Below are 24,035 nucleotides of genomic sequence, written 5' to 3'. Positions count from 1 at the left end.
TATTATCCACTCAACATGTTTTTGCAGACACTGAACTCTCATTACAATCAGAACTTTTGAGGTAAAGCTGAAATGAATTGGGTAATTGTGAAATTAAGTGTGCACAGTAGACACAAGTAGACACAGTACACACAAGTTCCACAAACCTTCAGCACAGGCTTTCAACACTTCATTATGATATTCAGTGGAGTGAACTGTTCAACTGTAGAAATAATAATGTGTCATTCATTGAACGACAATACATTAAAGTAACAACCACACACACAACAACCTTTGGCATCACTTCAGGTTATTGACTCAGCTAAGACATAAAGCTACCCAGAACAAACAGACCATTCCAAACATCACACTGGATAATGGATGTGATTAGTTACCCCTTATCACCAAAATGCTCCAGTCAGAAACATGATTTATTATTGTCCTATCATTTTAAAGAATTAGCAAAAGGAAAAGAGTCAAAGCAATGTTTCAGACATATTTAGCAATAGCCTAAAACAACTATACATTCAAAGTGATTAAGTCAGGACTCCACTTAGGCACTAGCTTGGAGATAATTTGATAGTTTGTCTCTCCATCATTTTGTACTCACATGCTTGTCTTAAAACCTCTATAGGATCGGTGTGTCCCCCGCGTGATGGGTTGAGCTAACATAGGCTAATGTGATTAGCATGAGGTTGTAAGTAACAAGAACACTTCCCAGGACATAGACATATCTGATATTGGCAGAAAGCTTAAATTCTTGTTAATCTAACTGCACTGTCCAATTTACAGTAGCTATTACAGTGAAATAATAGCATGCTATTGTTTGAGGAGAGTGCACAGTTATGAACTTGAAAATGTATTAATAAACCAATTAGGTACATTTGGGCAGTCTTGATACAACATTTTTAAAAGAAATGCAATGGTTCATTGCGTCAGTCTAAAACTTTGCAAATACACTGCTGTCATCTAGTGGCCAAAATTTCAATTCTGCCTGGGCTGGAATAATACATTATGGCCTTTATCTTGCATTACAAAGATGATGGTTAAATTTTTTTACAAAAAAACACGTTTTTTTCTTAGAATGATCTTTTACCAGATCTAATGTGTTATATTCTCCTACATTAATTTAACATTTCCACAAACTTCAAAGTATTTCCTTTCAAATGGTATCAAGCATATGTATATCCTTGCTTCAGGTCCTGAGCTACAGGCAGTTAGATTTGGGTATGTGATTTTAAGCAAAAATTTCAACACATTTTTTTTTTTTAAGGTGCGGATCCTTATTGACAAAGGCATGACTGGGGTTCATCTCATTATTGCAAAATATATTGCCCTGCCAGACTGCCAATCAATGGAGAGGAACAGAACAGGTACATGTACAAACTGTAAGAACCTGGCACACAATAATGAGAGAAAAGGTAAAGTGCTGACAGGTTTTATCACTGCTTGGATCATAGAGGTGGTAATAGCTTCAGGGGAAATGTATGTTGAGTAAGATGGGAGGGCAGTTAGAGAAACTGCTAATGTTTATACAATCCAACCGTCCTGATTTTTATGAGAGCGTAGGTTGCGTTATGAGTGACCTCATAAGAACCTGCAAAACCTCTAAAAAGGCTTTGGAAGTTTTATACTTTTATTGACTTTGACTGATAATAGAACAACATACTCTCTAGTATCTATTTTCTGTAAGATGTTGAGGTTCTGTGATGTCCATGATGTAAAAAAATGAACAAATATGTGCTTCAAGTACACAGATGATATTCAAATGCTGCTCAGATTTCCACTTAGGGGATACTCACAATATAAACTTGTCAGTCTTCCCTAAAGACCTTTCCACTGTTACTAGCACCAGGTATGCCCCCTGAACTCACAAGAGGTGATTGATTATTATAATTTTTTTAATGAATTTGTCTTGATATGTATGTTTTATTTATTTTTAATTATTTAAATGGTATAGCAATACACAATGCAATATTATTATTTTTTACTCATCTCAGGCATATATTTAAATGACATTTCTCTTGAGCATTAATGGGCACATCCAATGGCAAATGATATTTATTAACATTTTATAAATACTTTACTGATATACTTAATCCACATAAAGTATATCAGTAAAGCATTTATAAAATGACCGTACAAAAATATCTACATAAGCAATGTGTTACTGTATTTTAATTACATTATATCATAATAAAGATATTAATCTTCAGACAAAACATTGCACTTCCAAGCCACTGAATAGCCTAAATAAAGAACTGTGCACAAAACATCTATGTTTTACACATTTTTCAATGTACTTGTGAATAGAGCTTGTGAATTTACCTAAAGATTATATTTGTTATATTTACATTAATGTTGAAGGCATACAAGTCTTTGAGGATAAACCTAAGTACTGTAATCCAAATATCAGAGCATTGGCCAGTGCTTCGTGCCTGACTCCCTTACAATTGCTATCTGAACAAAGCACTTTTCCTGTATCACAGCTAAGACAAATTAGCCACGTCCTTCCACGAGCACGACCCCAGTTATATTTTCACGAAGTACAGGACAAAGTAGGCTTGGAAGATGCTGATAGTATTATTAATCCTTCGTCTCTCGCTGTAAGCCAATTGTACAAAACATAGACCTATTGAGTGATGTAACATCGCAACAAGCTGAAGCTGAAGTCAATTACTGTAGCCTTGTTAGTACATAAAGCTGCAATATAATTCATGTACTTTACATTACAACCCTGACATCTTAACCTTTTCACCATTGTATCTTTCTGTCACAGATTTCTTAGGAGTACTGAAATGTAATGATTAATGTGAGCACAAGATGGTGCTATTTATCTATCTATCATCTGTACTGCGATGAATATGCGACAACAAATCCGTGAGTGTAGTGTGTGTATGTGTGTGTGCGTTTGTGGTGTGTGTTTGTCTTGTGATTCTCTTCTGGTGGAGCCTGGCTATACAGGAGGCCAGACTCTGTAGCATTATTTCTCAACCTCCATGGAGGTCCATGGAGCAGCACTGGTTCCTGAGATGTTGCTGACAGGTCCCTCAGATAGTTCATAGTTATGGGAGAACTTCACTTCTGAAGTGTTCAATTTCATTATAAGTGGCCCACCAAAATTGTTTGTTTTAATCCAAAGAGAATATCCATAATTTTCCAGTCCCTGGTTCAAAAACTATTGCAAAATCCCTGGTCTATAGGATAACACAGACACTGGTAGGGTTGTGCTTGTCCATAACAGCAGTGGTCGTCCTGCCGTTCTTACTGCCAAAGTCCTCAGGGTAAAGGGCTGCGTATCCCACTGCCTCCACAGACCTCCTCTTCTGGACACGGTGGAGGAGGATACGGTACGTCCCCGTCAGGGGGCTGCGATTGTCTGTATAGGTGTTGTTCTGCAGGTGGACTCCCTTGATGCCCAGATCAGACAGGGCCGACTTCACCTCCTGCTCCTCCACACACAGGACCTGGGAGGTTTCAGCCAGGTGAAAGGGTGTCTGGGGCAGCGGGGCGTACGCCCGAGGGTACTCAATGCTCTTCAGCCACGTGCTGGTCATTATCAGGGAGATGGGGTCACGGTCAGCGGGCACGGACCTCAGCATGCCCTTTATGACCAGTTGGCAGGGGTTGGGTACATAGTCAGGGAAGGCGTAGGCTCCCTGCATGATACAGCGCTTCAAACGACCAAGGTTGTCGGCGTGGAAAGGCATGGTGGCGGTGACCATGAAGTAGAGCAGGATTCCCAAGGCCCAGATGTCCACGTAACGACCCACGTAGCCTTTGTCTTTGAAGAGCTCTGGAGCGGCGTAGGGTGGGGAGCCACAGAACGTGGTGAGGACTTCAGATGGAGCACTCACGATACTGAAGCCAAGGTCTCCCACCTTGATGCAGTAGCTGGTGGTGTAAAAGATGTTCTCCGCTTTCAGGTCTCGGTGGACGATGTTGTTGTCATGCTGAAATTATAACAAAAAGGGGTAGGTTGGGGGTACGTTAGTTGGATGTTGCTACAAATTACGATGTGCTCCCTGAATCAATCAAGCAAGAATAATAGCCTACAATAATTGGATACATTCTGGCAAATCCTAGCCATAGACAATGCATGATTTATGCAAAAGTTATGCATCTAATCCTCAAGTTAGGAAGCTGCCTTAATCACAGAGTGGAATTGACATCTGTGCCCGTCTACTGTTCAATGCTTTGACTGACTATAGCTTACCATGTGTTTGATGGCAGAGATGATCTGGGCAAAGATGAGCTTGGTCTCCAGGTCAGACAGACGCCCCCGGTTGGTGATACGTGAGTAGAGGTCTCCTCCACTACCATACTCCATCACCAGGTACAGGCGCTTGGTGGTCTCAATCACCTCATAGAGACGAACAATGTTAGGGTGGGACAGCTTCTCCATACAGCTGATCTCTGTGGCAAACAGGGACTGAGACTTCTTGTCCAGCCGAAGCTTATCCAAAATCTTGATTGCGACCCTCTCTGAGGGAGGGAGTGAGAGAGAGAAAGACCCAGAGAGAGAAGGGGGGGGGAGAGGGAGAAACCAATACAGAAATGATAGGAGAGAAGGAAGGGTGATGAGACAGGGCAACTGGTGTAATTTAATTTGAAGCTTCAACAAATTATATAACGTCCAGTGAAACATGTGCCTGAGAGGAGAATGTGAGGGTAAATGAAGACCTCTCCTTTTCCCCACCCCCCATCTCGCCATCTCTCCTGTGTTATTTCCCTGCAGGGATCTCTAACTGCCCGCTACAGAAATGAAACAGAGCTGTATAAAGCATGAATTCACCACAGGGGGTGAGGGGGGATCTGAGGCGATCAGGAGGTGCTTAGTTCAGGTGACCACCCCTTGTCCTCTGGCATCAGTATCCACCCTGTTATAATACCCCCCTGGAGACAGAGTCTGTGTGGCAGGCAGGGGAGGATAGAGACAGGGTCAGCTCAGATGGAACCAGTCAGTAGGAATGTGTTAGAGAGCTATATCTTCATACTGCCAGGTCCCAACCATTGAATAGGAACTGTAATGTCCATTTTGTTACATTTTCCAAAGTGGCATCAGTTGGTGTACTGAATGGAACACATGATTATATCATTGGAGACGAGGTACATTGTATTGCTCAACTCTCACTCTGGTTACTGTACCAGTCAGGCTTTACTAGATTAATGAATTAACCAATTAATAATTTAACCAACTACTGAAAAGATGACAAACAAATAAATCCCTCCTTACCTTTAGTCAGGGCATGGATACCCAATCTAACGTGGGAGAAGTTCCCACACCCTATTTCCCCCCTGAGCTCGTAGAAGGAGATCCTCCGGCCCAGTATGAGGTCGTTGACTACCCTCTGGTCATGGTTCATGTCATAAAGCACCCTCTCAAATGGTGTCTGCCTCATCCTCTGTTCTGGGGTCAGTTCTGGTATAATAGGACGGGTTGAAAGGACTTTCGGTGTTTTGTCCAATGGCGTTACACTTGTCTCACTTGTCTTGGCTTTCTTATCCTCCTTGTCCTTGCGTTTCGGCCATGCTAGTCTGGATTTGAGTCCTAAAAGGCCCAAAGGAAAAAAATGAATTACAGGTGAGATTTTAATTTGGGTGAGGTTCCCTGTGTTCAATGGCAGGGATTCCGATTTGGGACTATTGTGTGTAGATGTTCTATGGCCTCGCCAGTTAGCTCTATTCACATAAAATAACATCACACAACTTCTTAAATATCCTACTTCTCCCTTCTATCATGCATTGATATAAATTACTTACCTGTCTTTCTTATCCCTGTTAGCTCCTATTGGATAAAATTGATAATTGAGCATTGATACAAAGGAGCATCAATTCAAACTGTCACATATTATAACTCTCTCTATCTGGCATTCTTTGTTAGAGGCTTGGGGCACAGCTCTGCTGATGCTCTGACTGGCCTTAAGGATTCATAATAGCCATCAATATTTATTTTAGGTCATCGTTACAAAAGGTGATTTAATTGCAGACGTGGAGCTCCACCATTACCTCTGGGTAAATGTGCAGTCTGCAGGACAGTCATAATGAGATTGGCTCACACTAATCTCCATGCAGGAGACTCCTGTTGACTTGAACGGAATGTCCGGCCAGCTAAATAATCATCTTAACAGCTTTAAGTGACATTGACTATTCTTACTAGTGCATATTGGAGACAGCGACACTTAGCACAGCAAATAGCACAGCAGTATTGACTCTAAGAACTCCCCATGGTCAAATATATGGATCTGTTTAGTTTTTTTTATCCCAGCGAAACAAATCATTCAGTCCCTCAGATACAGTAAATCAATCAATAACGAACCATTTACAAATCGAAAGGAAAACTACATAAAGAGCAATGCATTTAACAATGGAAATAAGTCCCAGACTTTATTGTGTTATCCTCAAGGATTTTACTCATGTGCATGTATGGCTTTTCAAGTTTTATGTGTGCTTATTTTCTTAAATGGTTGTTATTAATAAACTAAACTGTCTAGTAAGAGGAGAAAAGGCAGTGATTGGCATGTGTGCATAGTGCTGATTACAATATATGGCACATCAAGCACTATCCCCTAAATTATATGTGGCCTTGTACTTGAACTGAAGATCATCAGCTCCAAGCATAAAAAGTGTTGGGGATTGACCTTACACACAGCATCACTACATTATTTATTTTGTGGGCACAGATAAGGTCAGGTTGGGTCATGGAGATATATGACAGTGAGGTCAGAACCAACATCTATAATAGTTGGTAGGATTGGCCAATGAGGCCTTGGTCTAATGAGGTCAGAGCAGAGAATCTAATTTTGGGCCTGGGCAGGCCATTATAGCGTTATACAAAATCTTATGTACAGTATAACTGTATTGTGCATTCCTACACTGCTTTGAGAAATAAACTGAATCAAAAGTAATAATTGGGCATTGAAGCACATTTTTTTAAACAATGTTAAATCCATGATATCCCTAGACATTGCTCTTGTAAAGAGTATGAATATGTGAATTAAATGTAAAAATAGGATGGGACTGAATCCCATGGTTCTGTAATGTAGCCTACAGTATGAACCAATGTAGCCTTCAAATAATAGACTGGAAAATACTATTAAAGTCATGACGCCCCAAGACAACAGGTGCATCAGGCTTTTTTTTATTTTATTTCATCTTTATTTAACTAGGCAAGTCAGGCTTAAAGGAAATGTTCACCCAAATGACTGAATTACATATTGGTTTCCTTACCCTGTAATCAGTCAAGCATTTCGCTACACTCGCACTCTACACTCGCATTAACATCTGCTAACCATGTGTATGTGACAAATAAAATTTGATTTGATTTGAGTCTATGGACAAGGTATGACACCAATCCATGTTTTGGTTTAATTTCCCTGTCACAAATCCCATTCACAATCAATTTCATATACTTTCGGATTATTTGGACATGATGCGCGAAAAATGCTGATATTGGTAGGCCAACATGAAAAGGAAACAAAACCAAAACATGGATTGCTGTCATACCTTGTCTATAGACTGCTTACAGGGTAAGGAAACCAATGTGTCATTTTGTAATTTGGGTGAACTATCCCTTTATGAGCACAGAACCATTTTAAAAGTGATAAGGGTATATACTTATACATTTAGCTTTAGCTCATCTCTATATATTTGTCATCTCAATCTGGTTTATATTTAATGGATGCTGACACATCAAAGATGTTGCCCTCCCCTTTGGAAACACTCCCAATGCAGGTCAGGATTAGACAGAGCTCAGTTTAGGATGTTAGTTCTGTTCTGAAAATACAACTGAAAACGCAATAGATAACACTCAGTATAGGGAGAGCACAAGACGTGGAAAATATGTATTTTTGGTTTAAAAGACGTTGAAAAGACGTCTTTCAACCAATTTTGCTCACTGGTACAGTACTGTACTCTCTCCCTGTGCTACCTGAAGCTATCTGGTTGAACTGTTACACAACATAATGATCAGTTACAACTGGATCGGTGCCCCTGAACTTTATGTGATAATATATTCTGATGCAAGGCAATTCCTTATAGTTTCTCTGTAACCTGTAATGTTTTTAAACATACACTAATATCAAATGCATGCCATTATTTTTGCCAAGCTGTCTGTTTTGTGCTTGCAGTTGCCTTATACAGTACATTGATTCAGAAATTAATGTAATAACAGGAGTTCCCAGCTAAAAAGCAATGAGGTTTGCACAGAATTCCAATTTAAAACCACCATTTGGATGAATTTGTTTGATTCTATTCTACTATTGCAGTAACATATACCATTTCAAAACGCCTATAGAAATGGCAAGACATATTGTTTTGGGGCATAATAAATGACTGTTTTTGTCTTATTGATCTGATAGAAAATGTTATGTATTTTATCTAAATTTGTTGGGACCAAATTAAAGGCCTAATTAAGTAGACTACATGCAATTAGACTAGATGTTAACCCATATTTTCGTAATGAACACATCTGCATCTAAAATAAACAAAATAGCCAAAAAGTTATTTATATGCACTTTATATGCTCTTTCGCATATAACTAACTACCCACAAAATAATAGTTTTAAGTGTTACCTGGTAGTTGCGGATCCCTCATCCTTCAAGTCCAGCAGTAGAAATGATACAGTGTGTGTGAATGGAGTGGCTCACCATCACTAAACCTCAGGGCATCACCCTGCCAATCCTATTATCACCGTGTATTAATATCCATTAGAGACTGATATAGACAAGGCAGCACTAAATCTCTGGACACGCAGCTGGAGCACTTTTCTATATCACGTGAATCTAATGTAATGATAAACATGGAACATTTTATTGAAAGGTAGGCCAATCAAATTCAATATTTATGACAGGTCTAGCTACAAACAATTAATACTTGCCCACATTTCTACAGCAATAGAGAAATGGAGATGGCAATTGAATGTAACAGATATGATAGAGTTCTTAATTAGTGTCTTGATCTGTCATGTTTTCTATTCAGCATCGTGGGTGTTCTGTAGTCAATGTTTCACAACGTTTAGGGGCGCCGAGGAGTTGTGAACACTTTGTTTGGCTTCCGTTCGAGACAATCGTCGCCTCATGAAGTCGGCCATTTCTCCAATCACACACAAGGAATAGTTGGCGGGAGTGAAAGGGGAGGGACATTCGAATGTGTGATTCTCGAATTCGAACACATTTTCTACGTTAGGAAAGTAGCACATGCTAGCTACGAACTGTATGTGGCTACAAGAGAATGGCGGAAAGTGTTGCAGTCTCTGTCGCCCCCTTGGGACCCACAGAGTCGGAACCAGAGCGATGTGAAGGCGAGGAAGAGGCACGGGGGAACGAGGCTGGAGAGAACAACCAACAAACTGGGCCTGTTGCAGGAGCTCCCCAGAACCGTCTCGCGAAGTTACCGCTATCCCGCATCAAGGCATTGATGAAAGCCGACCCAGACGTGTCCCTCGCCAGTCAAGAGTCTGTGTTTATCATAGCTAAAGCCACAGTAAGTTAAAACTATTACGTGGAGTAACTACCCGTATGATAGTTTGTTTTCATATTTGGTAGCCTACAGTCAACATGAACTAATGCATGTAACGTCTACTGGCTAGCCAGCTGATTTATGGTCCTTGTTGTAGTTAGTTAATTGAGTACCACAGGATGTCATAATACCCATAAAACCTAGAGGTCAAACGGGGAAATGGTTCCTATCGTTTTTCCACCTTTCATTTTTCCCATAGGGGATTTTGGAAACACTTAAAATATGGGCTGTGTTTCGTGTAGGCTTACCCTGGCGCGACGTTTTCATAGCTGTGTAAATCTCTCCTAACAAATATATTTGCATGTATTTACCCTCCCAAAAATTAAATGCTAATTGGCTGCTAATGTGGCTATCATAAGGAACTACAACTGCAATGTTAATTTGGACAAGACTGCCAAATTGAGGTAAAACTAAGATTCTCTGGATTAACTATGATTTTAGCTAGATGTAGGAATAGATATGCAACATTTCTTTAAATGGACAATTCTGTGAACTGTCTTCTGCACATTTTTTTTTTAATTGACACAATACCTGTTAGCAAAGGGATCAGTTAGCGATGACGTGGTGGAGCTTGCATGGATTTGTATTTTTGCATGATGTCTATTTTGATGCTAATTAGCAGTTTTGAATCTGAGCGTAAATAGAGCCGAATATATTGATACGTCACCTTATCCGAGAGAGATTTACATAGTTATCAAAATGTCACGCCAGGGTAAGCCTACATCAAATCAAATTTTATTGGTCACATACATACATACATATACAGTGGGGCAAAAAAGTATTTAGTCAGCCACCAATTGTGCAAGTTCTCCTACTTAAAAAGATGAGAGCCCTGTAATTTTCATCATAGGTACACTTCAACTATGACAGACAAAATGAGAAAGAAAATCACATTGTAGGATTTTTAATGAATTTATTTGCAAATTATGGTGAAAAATAAGTATTTGGTCACCTACAAACAAGCAAGATTTCTGGCTCTCACAGACCTGTAACTTCTTCTTTAAGATGCTCCTCTGTCCTCCACTCGTTACCTGTATTAATGGCACCTGTTTGAACTTGTTATCAGTATAAAAGACACCTGTCCACAACCTCAAACAGTCACACTCCAAACTCCACTATGGCCAAGACCAAAGAGCTGTCAAAGGACACCAGAAACAAAATTGAAGACCTGCAACAGGCTGGGAAGACTGAATCTGCAATAGGTAAGCAGCTTGGTTTGAAGAAATCAACTGTGGGAGCAATTATTAGGAAAGGAAAGACATACAAGACAACTAATAATCTCCCTCAATCTGGGGCTCCACGCAAGATCTCACCCCGTGGGGTCAAAATGATCACAAGAACGGTGAGCAAAAATCCCAGAACCACACGGGGGGACCTAGTGAATGACCTGCAGAGAGCTGGGACCAAAGTAACAAAGCCTACCATCAGTAACACACTACGCCGCCAGGGACTCAAATCCTGCAGTGCCCGACGTGTCCCCCTGCTTAAGCCAGTACATGTCCAGGCCCGTCTGAAGTTTGCTAGAGAGCATTTGGATGATCCAAAAGAAGATTGGGAGAATGTCATATGGTCAGATGAAACCAAAATATAACTTTTTGGTAAAAACTCAGCTCGTCGTGTTTGGAGGACAAAGAATGCTGAGTTGCATCCAAAGAACACCATACCTACTGTGAAGAATGGGGGTGGAAACATCATGCTTTGGGGCTGTTTTTCTGCAAAGGGACCAGGGCGACTGATCCGTATAAAGGAAAGAATGAATGTGGCCATGTATTGTGAGATTTTGAGTGAACACCTCCTTCCATCAGCAAGGGCATTGAAGATGAAACGTGACTAGGTCTTTCAGCATGACAATGATCCCAAACACACCGCCCGGGCAACGAAGGAGTGGCTTCGTAAGAAGCATTTCAAGGTCCTGGAGTGGCCTAGCCAGTCTCCAGATCTCAACCCCATAGAAAATCTTTGGAAGGAGTTGAAAGTCCGTGTTGCCCAGCAACAGCCCCAAAACATCATTGCTCTAGAGGAGATCTGCATGTAGGAATGGGCCAAAATACCAGCAACAGTGTGTGAAAACCTTGTGAAGACTTACAGAAAACATTTGACCTCTGTCTTTGCCAACAAAGGGTATATAACAAAGTATTGCGATAAACTGTTGTTATTGACCAAATACTTATTTTCCACAATTTGCAAATAAATTCATTAAAAATCCTACAATGTGATTTTCTGGATTTTTTTTCTCATTTTGTCTGTCATAGTTGAAGTGTACCTATGATGAAAATTACAGGCCTCTCATCTTTTTAAGTGGGAGAACTTGCACAATTGGTGGCTGACTAAATACTTTTTTGCCCCACTGTATTTAGCAGTTGTTATTGCGGGTGTAGCGAAATTATTCTTTGTACATGGCTCCAACAGTGTAGTAGTATCTAACAATTCACAACAATACACACACATTAAAGAAAATAATGGAATTAAGAAATATATCAATATTAGGGTGAGCAATGTCAAATTGGCATTGACTAGAAAACAGTATATACATATTAAATTAGTAAAACGGTATGTAAACATTTATTCAAGTGACCAGTGATTCCATGTCTATGTACTTAGTGCAGCAGCCTCTAAGGTGCAGGGTTGAGTAACTGGGTGGTAGCCGGCTAGTGACAGTGATTAAGTTCAGTGCAGGATACTGGGTGGAGGCCTGCTAGTGATGGCTATTTAACAGTCTGATGGCCTTGAGATAGAAGCTGTTTTTCAGTCTCTCAGTCGCAGCTTTGATGCACCTTTACTAACCTCTATTTCTGGATGATATCAGGGTGAACAGGCAGGTGGTTGATGTCCTTGATCTTTTTGGCCTTACTGTGACATCAGGTGCTGCGGGTGTCCTGGACGGCAGGCAGTGTGCCCCTGGTGATATGTTGGGCAGACCGCACCACCATCTGGAGAGCCCAGTGTGCAGGCTGTGCTCAATGGTGCATCTGTGAAAGTTTGTGAGGGTCTTAGGGACCAAGCCAAATTTCTGTGTGGGTGGACCATTTCAGATTGTCATTGACGTTGAGGAACTTGAAGCTTTTCACCTTCTTTACTGTGGTCTCGTGGATGGGAGCGTGCTCCCTCTGCGGTCTCCTGAATCCACCATCAGCTCCTTGGTTTTATTGAGGGAGAGGTAATTTTTCTGGCACCACTCCCCCAGGGCCTATACCTCTCCCTGTAGGCTGTCTCATCGTTGTTGGTAATCAGGCCTACTACTGTTGTCATCTGCAAACTTAATGATTGAATTGGAGGCGTGCATGGCCACATAGTCATGGGTGAACAGGGAGTACAGGAGGGGGTTGAGCATGCACCCTTGTGGGGCCCCTGTGTTGAGGATCAGCGTAGTAGAGGTGTTGTTTCCTACCTTCACCACCTGGGGGCGGCTCGTCAGGAAGTCCAGGACCCAGTTGCACAGGGCGGTGTTCAGACCCAGGCTTCCGAGCTTAATGATGAGCTTTGAAGGTACTATGGTGTTGAAGGCTGAGCTGTAGTCAATGACATTATTCTTACATAGACATTCCTCTTAGGGCAGTGTTCAGTGTGATGTCTATTGCGTAGTCTGGATCTATTGGGACGGTATGTAAATTCAAGTGGGTGGAGGTGATATTATACTTAACTAGCCTCTCAAAGCACTTCATGATTACAGAAGTGAGTGCTATGTGGCGATAGTAATATAGTTAATTTTTTTATTTAACTAGGCAAGTCAGTTAAGAACAAATTCTTATTTACAATGACGGTCTACCAAAAGGCCTCCTACAGGGGCTGGGATTAAAAATAAAATATAAATATAGGACAAAACACACATCATGACAACACTACATAAAGAGAGACCTAAGACGACAACATAGCAAGGCAGCAACACATGACAACACAGCATGGTAGCAACACAACATGGTAGCAGCACAAAACATGGTACAAACATTATTGGGCACAGACAACAGCACAAAGGGCAAGAAGGTAGAAAGACAACAATACATCACGCAAAGCCGCCACAACTGTCAGTAAGAGTGTCTTTGAATGAAGAGATTGAGAATACTGTCCAGTTTGAGTATTTGTTGCAGGTTGTTCCAGTCACTAGCTGCAGCGAACTGAAAAGGGGAGCGACCCAGGGATGTGTGTGCTTTGGGGACCTTTAACAGAATGTGACTGGCAGAACGGGTCAAGTATGTGGAGGATGAGGGCTGCAGTAGATATCTCAGATAGGGGGGGTGAGGCCTAAGAGGGTTTTATAAACAAGCATCAACCAGTGGGTCTTGTGACGGGTATACAGAGATGACCAGTTTACAGAGGAGTATAGAGTGCAGTGATGTGTCCTATAAGGAGCATTGGTGGCAAATCTGATGGCCGAATGGTAAAGAACATTTAGCCGCTCAAGAACACCCTTATATTTACTTTTGCTTTCTCGGGTACAGGAACAATAGTGGACATCTTGAAGCAAGTGGGGACAGCAGACTGGGATAGGGAGAGATTGAATATGTCTGTTAGAGGTCGACCGATTAATCGGAATGGCTGTATTTTTGGACACCGATTTGGCAAGTTATTTTTTTATTTTTTTAAATGTTTTTTTAACACCTTTTATTTAATCTTTATTTAACTAGGCAAGTTAGTTAAGAACACATTCTTATTTTCAATGACGGCCTAGTAACGGTGGGTTAACTGCCTTGTTCAGGGGCAGAACGACAGATTTTTACCTTGTCAGCTCGGGGGATTCAATCTTGCAACCTTACAGTTAACTAGTCCAACGCTCGAACCACCTGCCTCTCATTGCACTCCATGAGGAGACTGCCTGTTACGCGAATGCAGTAAGCCAAGGTAAGTTGCTAGCTAGCATTAAACTTATCTTATAAAAAACAATCAATCAATCATAATCACTAGTTAACTACAAGTGGTTGATGATATTACTAGTTTATCTAGCGTGTCCTGCGTTGCATATAATCGATGCGGTGCATATCGTTGCTCCAATGTGTCCCTAACCATAAACATCAATGCCTTTTCTTAAAATCAATACACAGAAGTAAATATTTTTAAACCTGCATATTTAGCTAAAAGAAATCCAGGTTTGCGGGCAATATTAACAAGGTGAAATTGTCACTTCTCTTGCGTTCATTGCACTCAGAGGCAGTGTATATGCAACAGTTTGGGCCGCCTAATTTGCCAGAATTTTACGTAATTATGACATAACATTGAAGGTTGTGCAATGTAACAGGAATATTTAGACTTATGGATGCCACCTGTTAGATAAAATATGGAACGGTTCGATATTTCACTGAAAGAATAAACGTCTTGTTTTCGAGATGATAGTTTCCGGATTTGACCATATTAATGACCTAAGGCTCGTATTTCTGTGTGTTATCATGTTATAACTAAGTCTATGATTTGATAGAGCAGTCTGACTGAGCGGTGGTAGGCAGCAGCAGGCTCGTAAGCATTCATTCAAACAGCACTTTCGTGCGTTTGCCAGCAGCTGTTTATGGCTTCAAGCCTATCAACTCCTGAGATTAGGCTGGTGTAACTGATGTGAAATGGCTAGCTAGTTAGCGGTGTGCTCGCTAATGGCGTTTGATACGTCACTCGCTCTGAGACTTGAAGTGGTTGTTCCCCATGCTCTGCATGTGTAACGCTGCTTCGAGGGTGGCTGTTGTCGTTGTGTTCCTGGTTAGAGCCCAGGTAGGAGCGAGGAGAGGGACGGAAGCTATACTGTTACACTGGCAATACTAAAGTGCCTATAAGAACATCCAATAGTGAAAGGTTAATGAAATACAAATGGTATAGAGGGAAATAGTCCTATAATTCCTATAATAACTACAACCTAAAACTTCTTACCTGGGAATATTGAAGACTCATGTTAAAAGGAACCACCAGCTTTCATGTTCTCATTTTCTGAGCAAGGAGTTTAAACGTTAGCTTTCTTACATGGCACATATTGCACTTTTACTTTCTTCTCCAACACTTTGTTGATGCATTATTAAAACCAAATTGAACATGTTTCATTATTTATTTGAGGATAAATTGGTTTTATTAATGTATTAAATTAAGTTAAAATAAGTGTTAATTCAGTATTGTTGTAATTGTCATTATTACAAATTTTCAAAAATTAAATTGGCTGATTAATCGGTATCGGCTTTTTTTGGTCATCCAATAATCGGTATCGGAGTTGAAAAATCACAATCGGTCGACCTCTGTCTGTAAACGCTCTAGCCAGCTGGTCATGAAACACAGCCCTTATTTGAAGTGTTTCTAAAATCCCCTATGGGAAAAATGGTGGACTGCATGGTTTTATTGGTATCATGAAAAGGGGACAGCTAGTCAGTTGTACAACTGAATGCTTTCAACTGAAATGTGTCTTCTGCATTAACCCAACCCCTCCACTGTGGGGCTCTTTAGCCGACAGTAATTACGGGCTAGTCTTTGGGTGCTGAAGTCAGTCCTTCTTTGGGATTTGGATGGTGGATCGCATTCAACTTTTAGGTGCATACACCGCCACCTATTGTACTGGAGTGTGAGGCCAGTCACGACCTACCTACATTAAATTCTCTTCATTTGTCCTGTTCCTCTAAGAATGTGAAATATAGCCCTAGACAACACCACCTTTACTCATTAAATATACACTATCCAATTCCACTACTTTGACCCCATCTGCTCCTGCACCATGCTAAGGTCCTGGGAGGATGGAACACCACCTCTCAACAAACCTTGTAACTATTTTGATGTCAAATCTCTTATACCCAAATACATGTCTCCAGCTGCCACCACAACATCTATTTTCTGTGATTTACATTCAATAACTGTGGTACAGTTGATAACTATTGCTATGAACGCTAAGAAGCCAACCTTACTAATGCATAAATAACTTGTTGGCCTATCACTATGTGCTGGCACAAATCAACTACTCCCTGGAATCCTCCCAGGATTCCTCACCCTTTTCCCATCCTTGTCTACTTCAAATCAAATTTTATTTGTCACGTGCTGCATATAACAGATATTCACCTTAGTGTGAAATGCATGTTTGGGCCTTCCTCTGACACTGCCTAGTATATACAGTGGGGCAAAAAAGTATTTAGTCAGCCACCAATTGTGCAAGTTCTCCCACTTAAAAAGATGAGAGAGGCCTGTAATTTTCATCATAGGTACACTTCAACTATGACAGACAAAATGAGGAAAATCCAGAAAATCACATTGTAGGATTTTTTATGAATTTATTTGCAAATTATGGTGGAAAATAAGTATGCATATTTCAGTCAGTGCTAGCAAAACAGTCCTGTAGTGTAGCATCCGTGTCATCTGACCACTTCCGTATTGAGCGAGACACTGGTACTTCCTGCTTTAGTTTTTTGCTCCTAAGCAGGAATCGGGAGGATAGAATTATGGTCAGATTTGCCAAATGGAGGGCGAGGGAGAGCTTTGTATGCATCTCTGTGTGTGTGTGGAGTAAAGGTGGTCTAGAATCTTTTTTCCCTTCTCCCCTCTGGTTGCACATGTGACATGCTGATGGAAATGACGGATTTAAGTTTCCCTGCATTAAAGTCCCCGGCCAATAGGAGCGCCGCTTCTGGATGAGCATTTTCTTGTTTGCTTATGGCCTTATACAGCTTGTTGAGTGCAGTCTTAGTGCCAGCTTTGGTTTGAGGTGGTAAATAGACCGCTATGAATAATGTAGATGAAAACTCTCGGTAGAAGTGTGGTCTACAGCTTATCATGAGATACTCTACCTCAGGCGAGCAATACCTTGAGACTTCCTTAATACTAGACGTTGTTCACACCCCCCAATTCTCACAAGGCACCCCAATCTCCACCCCCTGTATTTCTGTAACTGCATTATTTCCTCCAACTTGGCCCAATTCACATTTCCAATTGCCCATCCTGACATACCAAGCTAGAACGGGCCCTACGTCTCAACCAATAGCCAAGCAATTATTCAGCAACTTCCAGAGAGGGTCAGGCTCCTTGAGCTTTGCGGTGGCTACTGGTTTGGGTGTCCTCGGCAGGACGCTGTCTCTGTAAACAAGTGATCACACATTGTTCTGGGTTCCACTGCACAAGAGGGGGTTCGTGGAGTTTTATGAACATCAAGGCAGACACACAGTGACTTGACTTTTTTCAGAGTTCTAATTGGCCAAAGTGGTCAAGCCTCCTACAGGTCTCCGCAGTGCACACACACAGCCTATAGTTAATCATTCTAGCCACTGCCAGAGATAAGACAGGGAAGAAACCACCATTTACCTCTAGGCTGCCATACATACAGTGCCTTGCGAAAGTATTCGGCCCCCTTGAACTTTGCGACCTTTTGCCACATTTCAGGCTTCAAACATAAAGATATAAAACTGTATTTTTTTGTGAAGAATCAACAACAAGTGGGACACAATCATGAAGTGGAATGACATTTATTGGATATTTCAAACTTTTTTAACAAATCAAAAACTGAAAAATTGGGCGTGCAAAATTATTCAGCCCCTTTACTTTCAGTGCAGCAAACTCTCTCCAGAAGTTCAGTGAGGATCTCTGAATGATCCAATGTTGACCTAAATGACTAATGATGATAAATACAATCCACCTGTGTGTAATCAAGTCTCCGTATAAATGCACCTGCACTGTGATAGTCTCAGAGGTCCGTTAAAAGCGCAGAGAGCATCATGAAGAACAAGGAACACACCAGGCAGGTCCGAGATACTGTTGTGAAGAAGTTTAAAGCCGGATTTGGATACAAAAAGATTTCCCAAGCTTTAAACATCCCAAGGAGCACTGTGCAAGCGATAATATTGAAATGGAAGGAGTGTCAGACCACTGCAAATCTACCAAGACCTGGCCGTCCCTCTAAACTTTCAGCTCATACAAGGAGAAGACTGATCAGAGATGCAGCCAAGAGGCCCATGATCACTCTGGATGAACTGCAGAGATCTACAGCTGAGGTGGGAGACTCTGTCCATAAGACAACAATCAGTCATATATTGCACAAATCTGGCCTTCATGGAAGAGTGTCAAGAAGAAAGCCATTTCTTAAAGATATCCATAAAAAGTGTCGTTTAAAGTTTGCCACAAGCCACCTGGGAGACACACCAAACATGTGGAAGAAGGTGCTCTGGTCAGATGAAACCAAAATGGAACTTTTTGGCAACAATGCAAAACGTTATGTTTGGCGTAAAAGCAACACAGCTCATCACCTTGAACACAGCATCCCCACTGTCAAACATGGTGGTGGCAGCATCATGGTTTGGGCCTGCTTTTCTTCAGCAGGGACAGGGAAGATGGTTAAAATTGATGGGAAGATGGATGGAGCCAAATACAGGACCATTCTGGAAGAAAACCTGATGGAGTCTGCAAAAGACCTGAGACTGGGACGGAGATTTGTCTTCCAACAAGACAATGATCCAAAACATAAAGCAAAATCTACAATGGAATGGTTCAAAAATAAACATATCCAGGTGTTAGAATGACCAAGTCAAAGTCCAGACCTGAATCCAATCGAGAATCTGTGGAAAGAACTGAAAACTGCTGTTCACAAATGCTCTCCATCCAACCTCACTGAGCTCGAGCTGTTTTGCAAGGAGGAATTGCATTTTTTTCCCGTCTCTCGATGTGCAAAACTGATAGAGACATACCCCAAGCGACTTACAGCTGTAATCCCAGCAAAAGGTGGCGCTACAAAGTATTAACTTAAGGGGGCTGACTAATTTTGCACGCCCAATTTTTCAGTTTTTGATTTGTTAAAAAAGTTTGAAATATCCAATAAATGTCGTTCCACTTCATGATTGTGTCCCACTTGTTGTTGATTCTTCACAAAAAAATAGTTTTATATCTTTGTTTGAAGCCTGAAATGTGGCAAAAGGTCGCAAAGTTCAAGGGGGCCGAATACTTTCGCAAGGCACTGTATTTATTTGGTTTGTCATCCTATCATTTTTCATGGAATTTTAGTGGTAATTAAATATAATTTGATTTAGAAATCATTAGAATGAATTTTCCAGAAGTAGTTTTACCAGCTCCATGTATTCTAAAATTGAAAAGTGAGAGAGCGCCACTCCTTTGCGCTCCGGCAGCACTACATCCCTGGATGTTACTCACTGTATACTAAACTTCAGTTCATGTCTTCCAGGAACTCTTTGTTGAGATGATTGCCAAAGATGCCCTGGTGTATGCCCAGCAAGGAAAGAGGAAAACTTTGCAGAGGAAAGACTTAGGTTAGTAATGTCAAGTGGACATGTTGTAGACCAAACATTGATCCTATATACCATATGCTTAGTGTAATGGTCACCAACCCCTGGTTCTGGAGAGCCACAGGGTTTGCAGACTTTAGTTCCATCCCAGTACTAAACACGTATTAGGCCTATACCTGCTTCAACTGATTTAGGTCCTAGTGTTGAGGTAGAACAAAAGCCTGCACACCAACTCCCACCAACAATAAACACTTTTATTGTAGGACACACACCTCATCTCATTGAGGGCTTGATGATTCATTAACAAGAGGAATCAGGTGTTTATCTAGGGCTACAGCAAAAGTGTGTACAGCAAAACTGTATTTGAGTTGGTGTGCAGGCTTTTGTTCTTCCTCACCACTAAGACCTTGGTAAGTTAAATCAGGTATAGGCCTAACTCTACAGGACCAGGAATGGTGGCCACTTAGGCTAGACCAGGGGAAGGCAACCCTAGTTTTTGATTTAACCAACCTAGAAGACCAGGTGTGTTGAATTTAGGCAGTCGCCAAACTGATCAAAGTACCAGCGGCACTCCAGGAACAGGGTTGCCTACCCCTGGGCTAGCCTTTGACTAGTTGTTCCTAACTATTGTTTTTGTTTTTTCCACTAACAGACAATGCAATCGAGGCCATAGATGAGTTTGCTTTTCTGGAAGGTAAGTTCTCTTCCATTTTCTTCCAAGGATGCTTCTTTACTAAACCTCTACCATGTTTTTTCCTCATAAAATTGATATTTTTTTTTAATCGGATGATTCTGCTGTGATGCATTTGCCTGATTCAGTGGCTGTACTGAATCAGTAATGAATCAAATAAAAGTGTATGGGTCGCGTACACGTATATGCAGGTGTTGTAGCAGGTGCAGCAAAATACTTATGCTACTAGCTCCAAAGGTGCAGTAGAATATCTTGCAAATACATATAATAAAATCAAGAAATAACAATCCAAAGTGAATATATAGTTTATATATATTACACTGAGTGTATAAAACATTTGGAATACCTTAATATTAAGTTGCACCCCCTTTTGCCCTCAGAACAAACTCAATTCGTCAGGCATGGACTCTACAAGGTGTCGAAAGCATTCCACAGGGATGCTGGCCCATGTTGACGCCAATGCTTCCCACAGTTGTCAAGTTGGTTGGATGTCATTGGGTGGTGAATCATTCTTGATACACACGGGAAGCTGTTGAGCGTGAAAAACCCAGCAGCGTTGCAGTTCTTGAAGCACTCAAACCAGTGTGCCTGGCACCTAATACCGTACCCTGTTCAAAGACACCTAAATCTTTTGTCTTGTCCATTCACCCTCCGAATGGCACACATACACAATCCATGTCTCAAGGCTAAATCATCATCTTCATCTACAATAAGGGATCATAGGTTTCACCTGGTCAGTCTTTGTCATGGAAAGAGCATGTGTTCCCAATGTTTTGTACACGGTGTGATAGACACACACACACAGACAGTATCTATCACACTGTGTACAAAACATTAGGAATGCCTTCCTGATATTGTGTTACATTATGGGGTATTGTGTGTAGATGGTTGAGAAAATAACAATGAAATTAAATAGTTCTTGCATAGTTTGGAGCGGTGCTTTGGGTCATTGTCCTGCTGCAAAATCTGGATCTCTACAAATCAGCTGGGCTAGACAATCTGGACCCTCTCTTTCTAAAATGGTCTGCCGAAATGGTTGCAACCCCTGTTCAACCTATTTCGTATCATCCGAGATCCCCAAAAATTGGAACGCTACCGCAGTCATCCCCCTCTTTAAAGGGGGAGACACTCTAGACCCACACTGTTATAGACCTATATCCATCCTGCCCTGCCTTTCTAAAATTTTCGAAAGCCAAGTTAACAAACAGATCACCAACCATTTAGAATCCCACCATACCTTCTCCACTATGCAATCTGGTTTCCGAGCTGGTCATGGTCAAGGTCCTAAACGATATCATAACCGCCATCGATAAAAGGCAGTACTGTGCAGACGCTTTCATCGACCTGGCCAAGGCTTTTGACTCTGTCAATCACTGCATTCTTATCGGCAGACTCAATAGCCTTTGTTTCTCAAATGACTGCCTCGCCTGGTTCACCAACTACTTCTCAGAGTTCAGTGTGTCAAATCGGAGGGCCTGTTGTCCGGACCTCTGGCAGTCTCTATGGGGGTGCTACAGGGTTCAATTCTCGGGCCGACTCTTTTCTCTGTATATATCACTGATGTTGCTCTTGCTGCTGGTGATTCTCTGATCCACCTCTACGTAGATGACACCATTCTGTATACCTCTGGCCCTTCTTTGGACACTGTTAACAAACCTCCAAACGAGCTTCAATGCCATACAACACTCCTTCTGTGGCCTCCAACTGCTTTTAAATCCTAGTAAAACTAAATGCATGCTCTTCAACCGATTGCTGTATATTTCACTGGTCATCCCTAAAGCCAACACCCCCTTTGGCCGCCTTTCCTTTCAGTTCTCTGCTGCCAATGACTGGAACGAATTGCAAAAATCACTGAAGCTGGAGACATATCTCCCTCACTAACTTTAAGCATCAGCTGTCAGAGCAGCTTACAGGTGTGCTATTTACAGTAAATCTGTAAATAGCACATCCAACTTCCTCATATACCCCGTATTGTTATTTATCTTTTTGCTCTTTTGCACTCCAGGATCTCTACTTGCACATCATTATCTGCACATCTAACACTCCGGTGTTAATGCTAAATTGTAGTTATATCTCCTCAATGGCCTATTTATTGCCTTACCTCCCTAATCTTCTACATTTGTTCACACTGTACATAGATTTCTATATTGTGTTATTGACTGTGCGTTTGTTTAACTCTGTGTTGTTGTTGTCGCTTTGCTTTATCTTGGCCAGGTCGCAGTTGTAAATGAGAACTTGTTCTCAACTGGCCCACCGGGTTAAATAAAGGTGAAAGAAAAAATAAATAATAATAAAGTAGGAGGAAATTGGCTCCAATTAAGCGCCGTCCACAGGGTGTGGCATGGCGTTGCAAAATGTAGTTATAGCCTTCCTTCTTCAGGATCCCATTTACCCTGTACAAATCTCCCACTTTACCACCACCAAAGCACCCCCAGACCATCACATTGCCTCCACCATGCTTGTGTCAAGCACTCCTCCGGCATCTTTTCATTTTTTCTGCATCTCATGAATGTCTGTGTTCTTTTGCCCAACTTAATCTTTTCTGTTTATTGGCCAGTCTGAGATATGGCTTTTTCTTTGCAACTCTGCCTAGAAGGCCAACATCCCGGAGTCGCATCTTCACTGTTGACGTTGAGACTGGTGTTGTGTGGGTACTATTTAATGAAGCTGCCAGTTGAGGACTTGTGAGGCATCTGTTTCTCAAACTAGACACACTAATGTACTTGTCCTCTTGCTCAGTTGTTCACCGGGGCCTCCCACTTCTCTTTTTTTTTAATTCTGTTTACAGCCAGTTTGTGCTGTTCTGTGAAGGGAGTAGTACAGAGCATTGTACGAGATCTTCAGTTTCTTGGTAATTTCTCGCATGGAATAGCCTTCATTTCTCAGAACAAGAATAGACTGACGAGTTTCAGAAGGAAGTTCTTTGTTTCTGGCCGTTTTGAGCCTGTAATCGAACCCACAAATGCTGATGCTCCAGATACTCAACTAGTCTGAAGAAGGCCAGTTTTATTGCATCTTTAATCAGGACAACAGTTTTCAGCTGTGCTAACATAATTGCAAAAGGGTTTTCTGATGATCAATTAGCATTTTAAAACGATAAACTTGGATTAGCTAACACAACTTGCCATTGGAACACAGGAGTGATGGTTGCTGATAATGGAACTCCGTACGCTTATGTAGATATTCTATTAAAAATCAGCCCTTTCCATCTACAATAGTAATTTACAACATTAACAATGTCTACACTGTATTTCTGATCAATTTGATGTTATTTTAATGGTAAAAAAAATAGCTTTTCTTTCAAAAACAAGGACATTTCTAAGTGACCCCAAACTTTTGAACGGTAGTATATATTAATAATAGATTTGTATAGTATGGTTGACAATATTTAGTTTTTCTATGTTCTCTTTAAAGGTACTCTCGATGCCTAGACACTCTCAGAAGAAAGAAGGCAGTTCAAAGATCAGAGGCATTTGGAAACCAGACTGACCTGTCTTGCTTTTGAAGTGACATCACTGAGTTGGTAATTACATATTTGAGAAGGTTTTGGTACTGGTTGCAAGGAGTTCCCTTCCTGAACATGTACAGTATATACTGACATCATTGATGATGACTTTTTTTTGTTGTAAGTAATGTGAGGTGTGTTGAAATAAATCATACAAATGTTTGTAAA

The 24,035-nt window shown here is 41.1% G+C and overlaps 2 protein-coding genes across 3 annotated transcripts; one reads left to right on the top strand and one right to left on the bottom strand.

The window, feature by feature from the left end:
- Positions 1 to 1,157: 1,157 nt before the first annotated feature.
- Positions 1,158 to 9,014, bottom strand: LOC110502681 (serine/threonine-protein kinase NIM1). 2 transcript variants are annotated; one of them, XM_021580947.2, is made up of 4 exons: positions 8,554 to 9,014; positions 5,216 to 5,530; positions 4,196 to 4,464; positions 1,158 to 3,932 (listed from the first exon to the last, which is right to left on the bottom strand). In XM_021580947.2, exons 1-4 carry the CDS (start codon positions 8,573 to 8,575, stop codon positions 3,177 to 3,179), a joined length of 1,362 nt encoding a protein of 453 aa, XP_021436622.2. In that variant the 5' UTR covers positions 8,576 to 9,014; the 3' UTR covers positions 1,158 to 3,176. The 2 variants fall into 2 exon arrangements, with proteins under 2 accessions (XP_021436622.2, XP_036819605.1); XM_036963710.1 differs by lacking the exon at positions 8,554 to 9,014 and having other exon boundaries at positions 5,216 to 6,519.
- On the top strand, positions 9,005 to 24,035 carry LOC110502819 (DNA polymerase epsilon subunit 4). Its single transcript, XM_021581178.2, has 4 exons — positions 9,005 to 9,463; positions 19,611 to 19,695; positions 20,324 to 20,365; positions 23,777 to 24,035. The coding sequence occupies exons 1-4, from the start codon at positions 9,212 to 9,214 to the stop codon at positions 23,791 to 23,793; spliced, it is 396 nt and encodes a 131-aa protein (XP_021436853.1). The 5' UTR covers positions 9,005 to 9,211; the 3' UTR covers positions 23,794 to 24,035.

Source organism: Oncorhynchus mykiss, chromosome 1 (genome assembly GCF_013265735.2).
Source record: "Oncorhynchus mykiss isolate Arlee chromosome 1, USDA_OmykA_1.1, whole genome shotgun sequence".
Lineage (NCBI taxonomy): Eukaryota > Metazoa > Chordata > Actinopteri > Salmoniformes > Salmonidae > Oncorhynchus > Oncorhynchus mykiss.
Note: the sequence above shows the minus strand (reverse complement) of the source record. Positions and strands in the feature narration are given on the sequence as shown.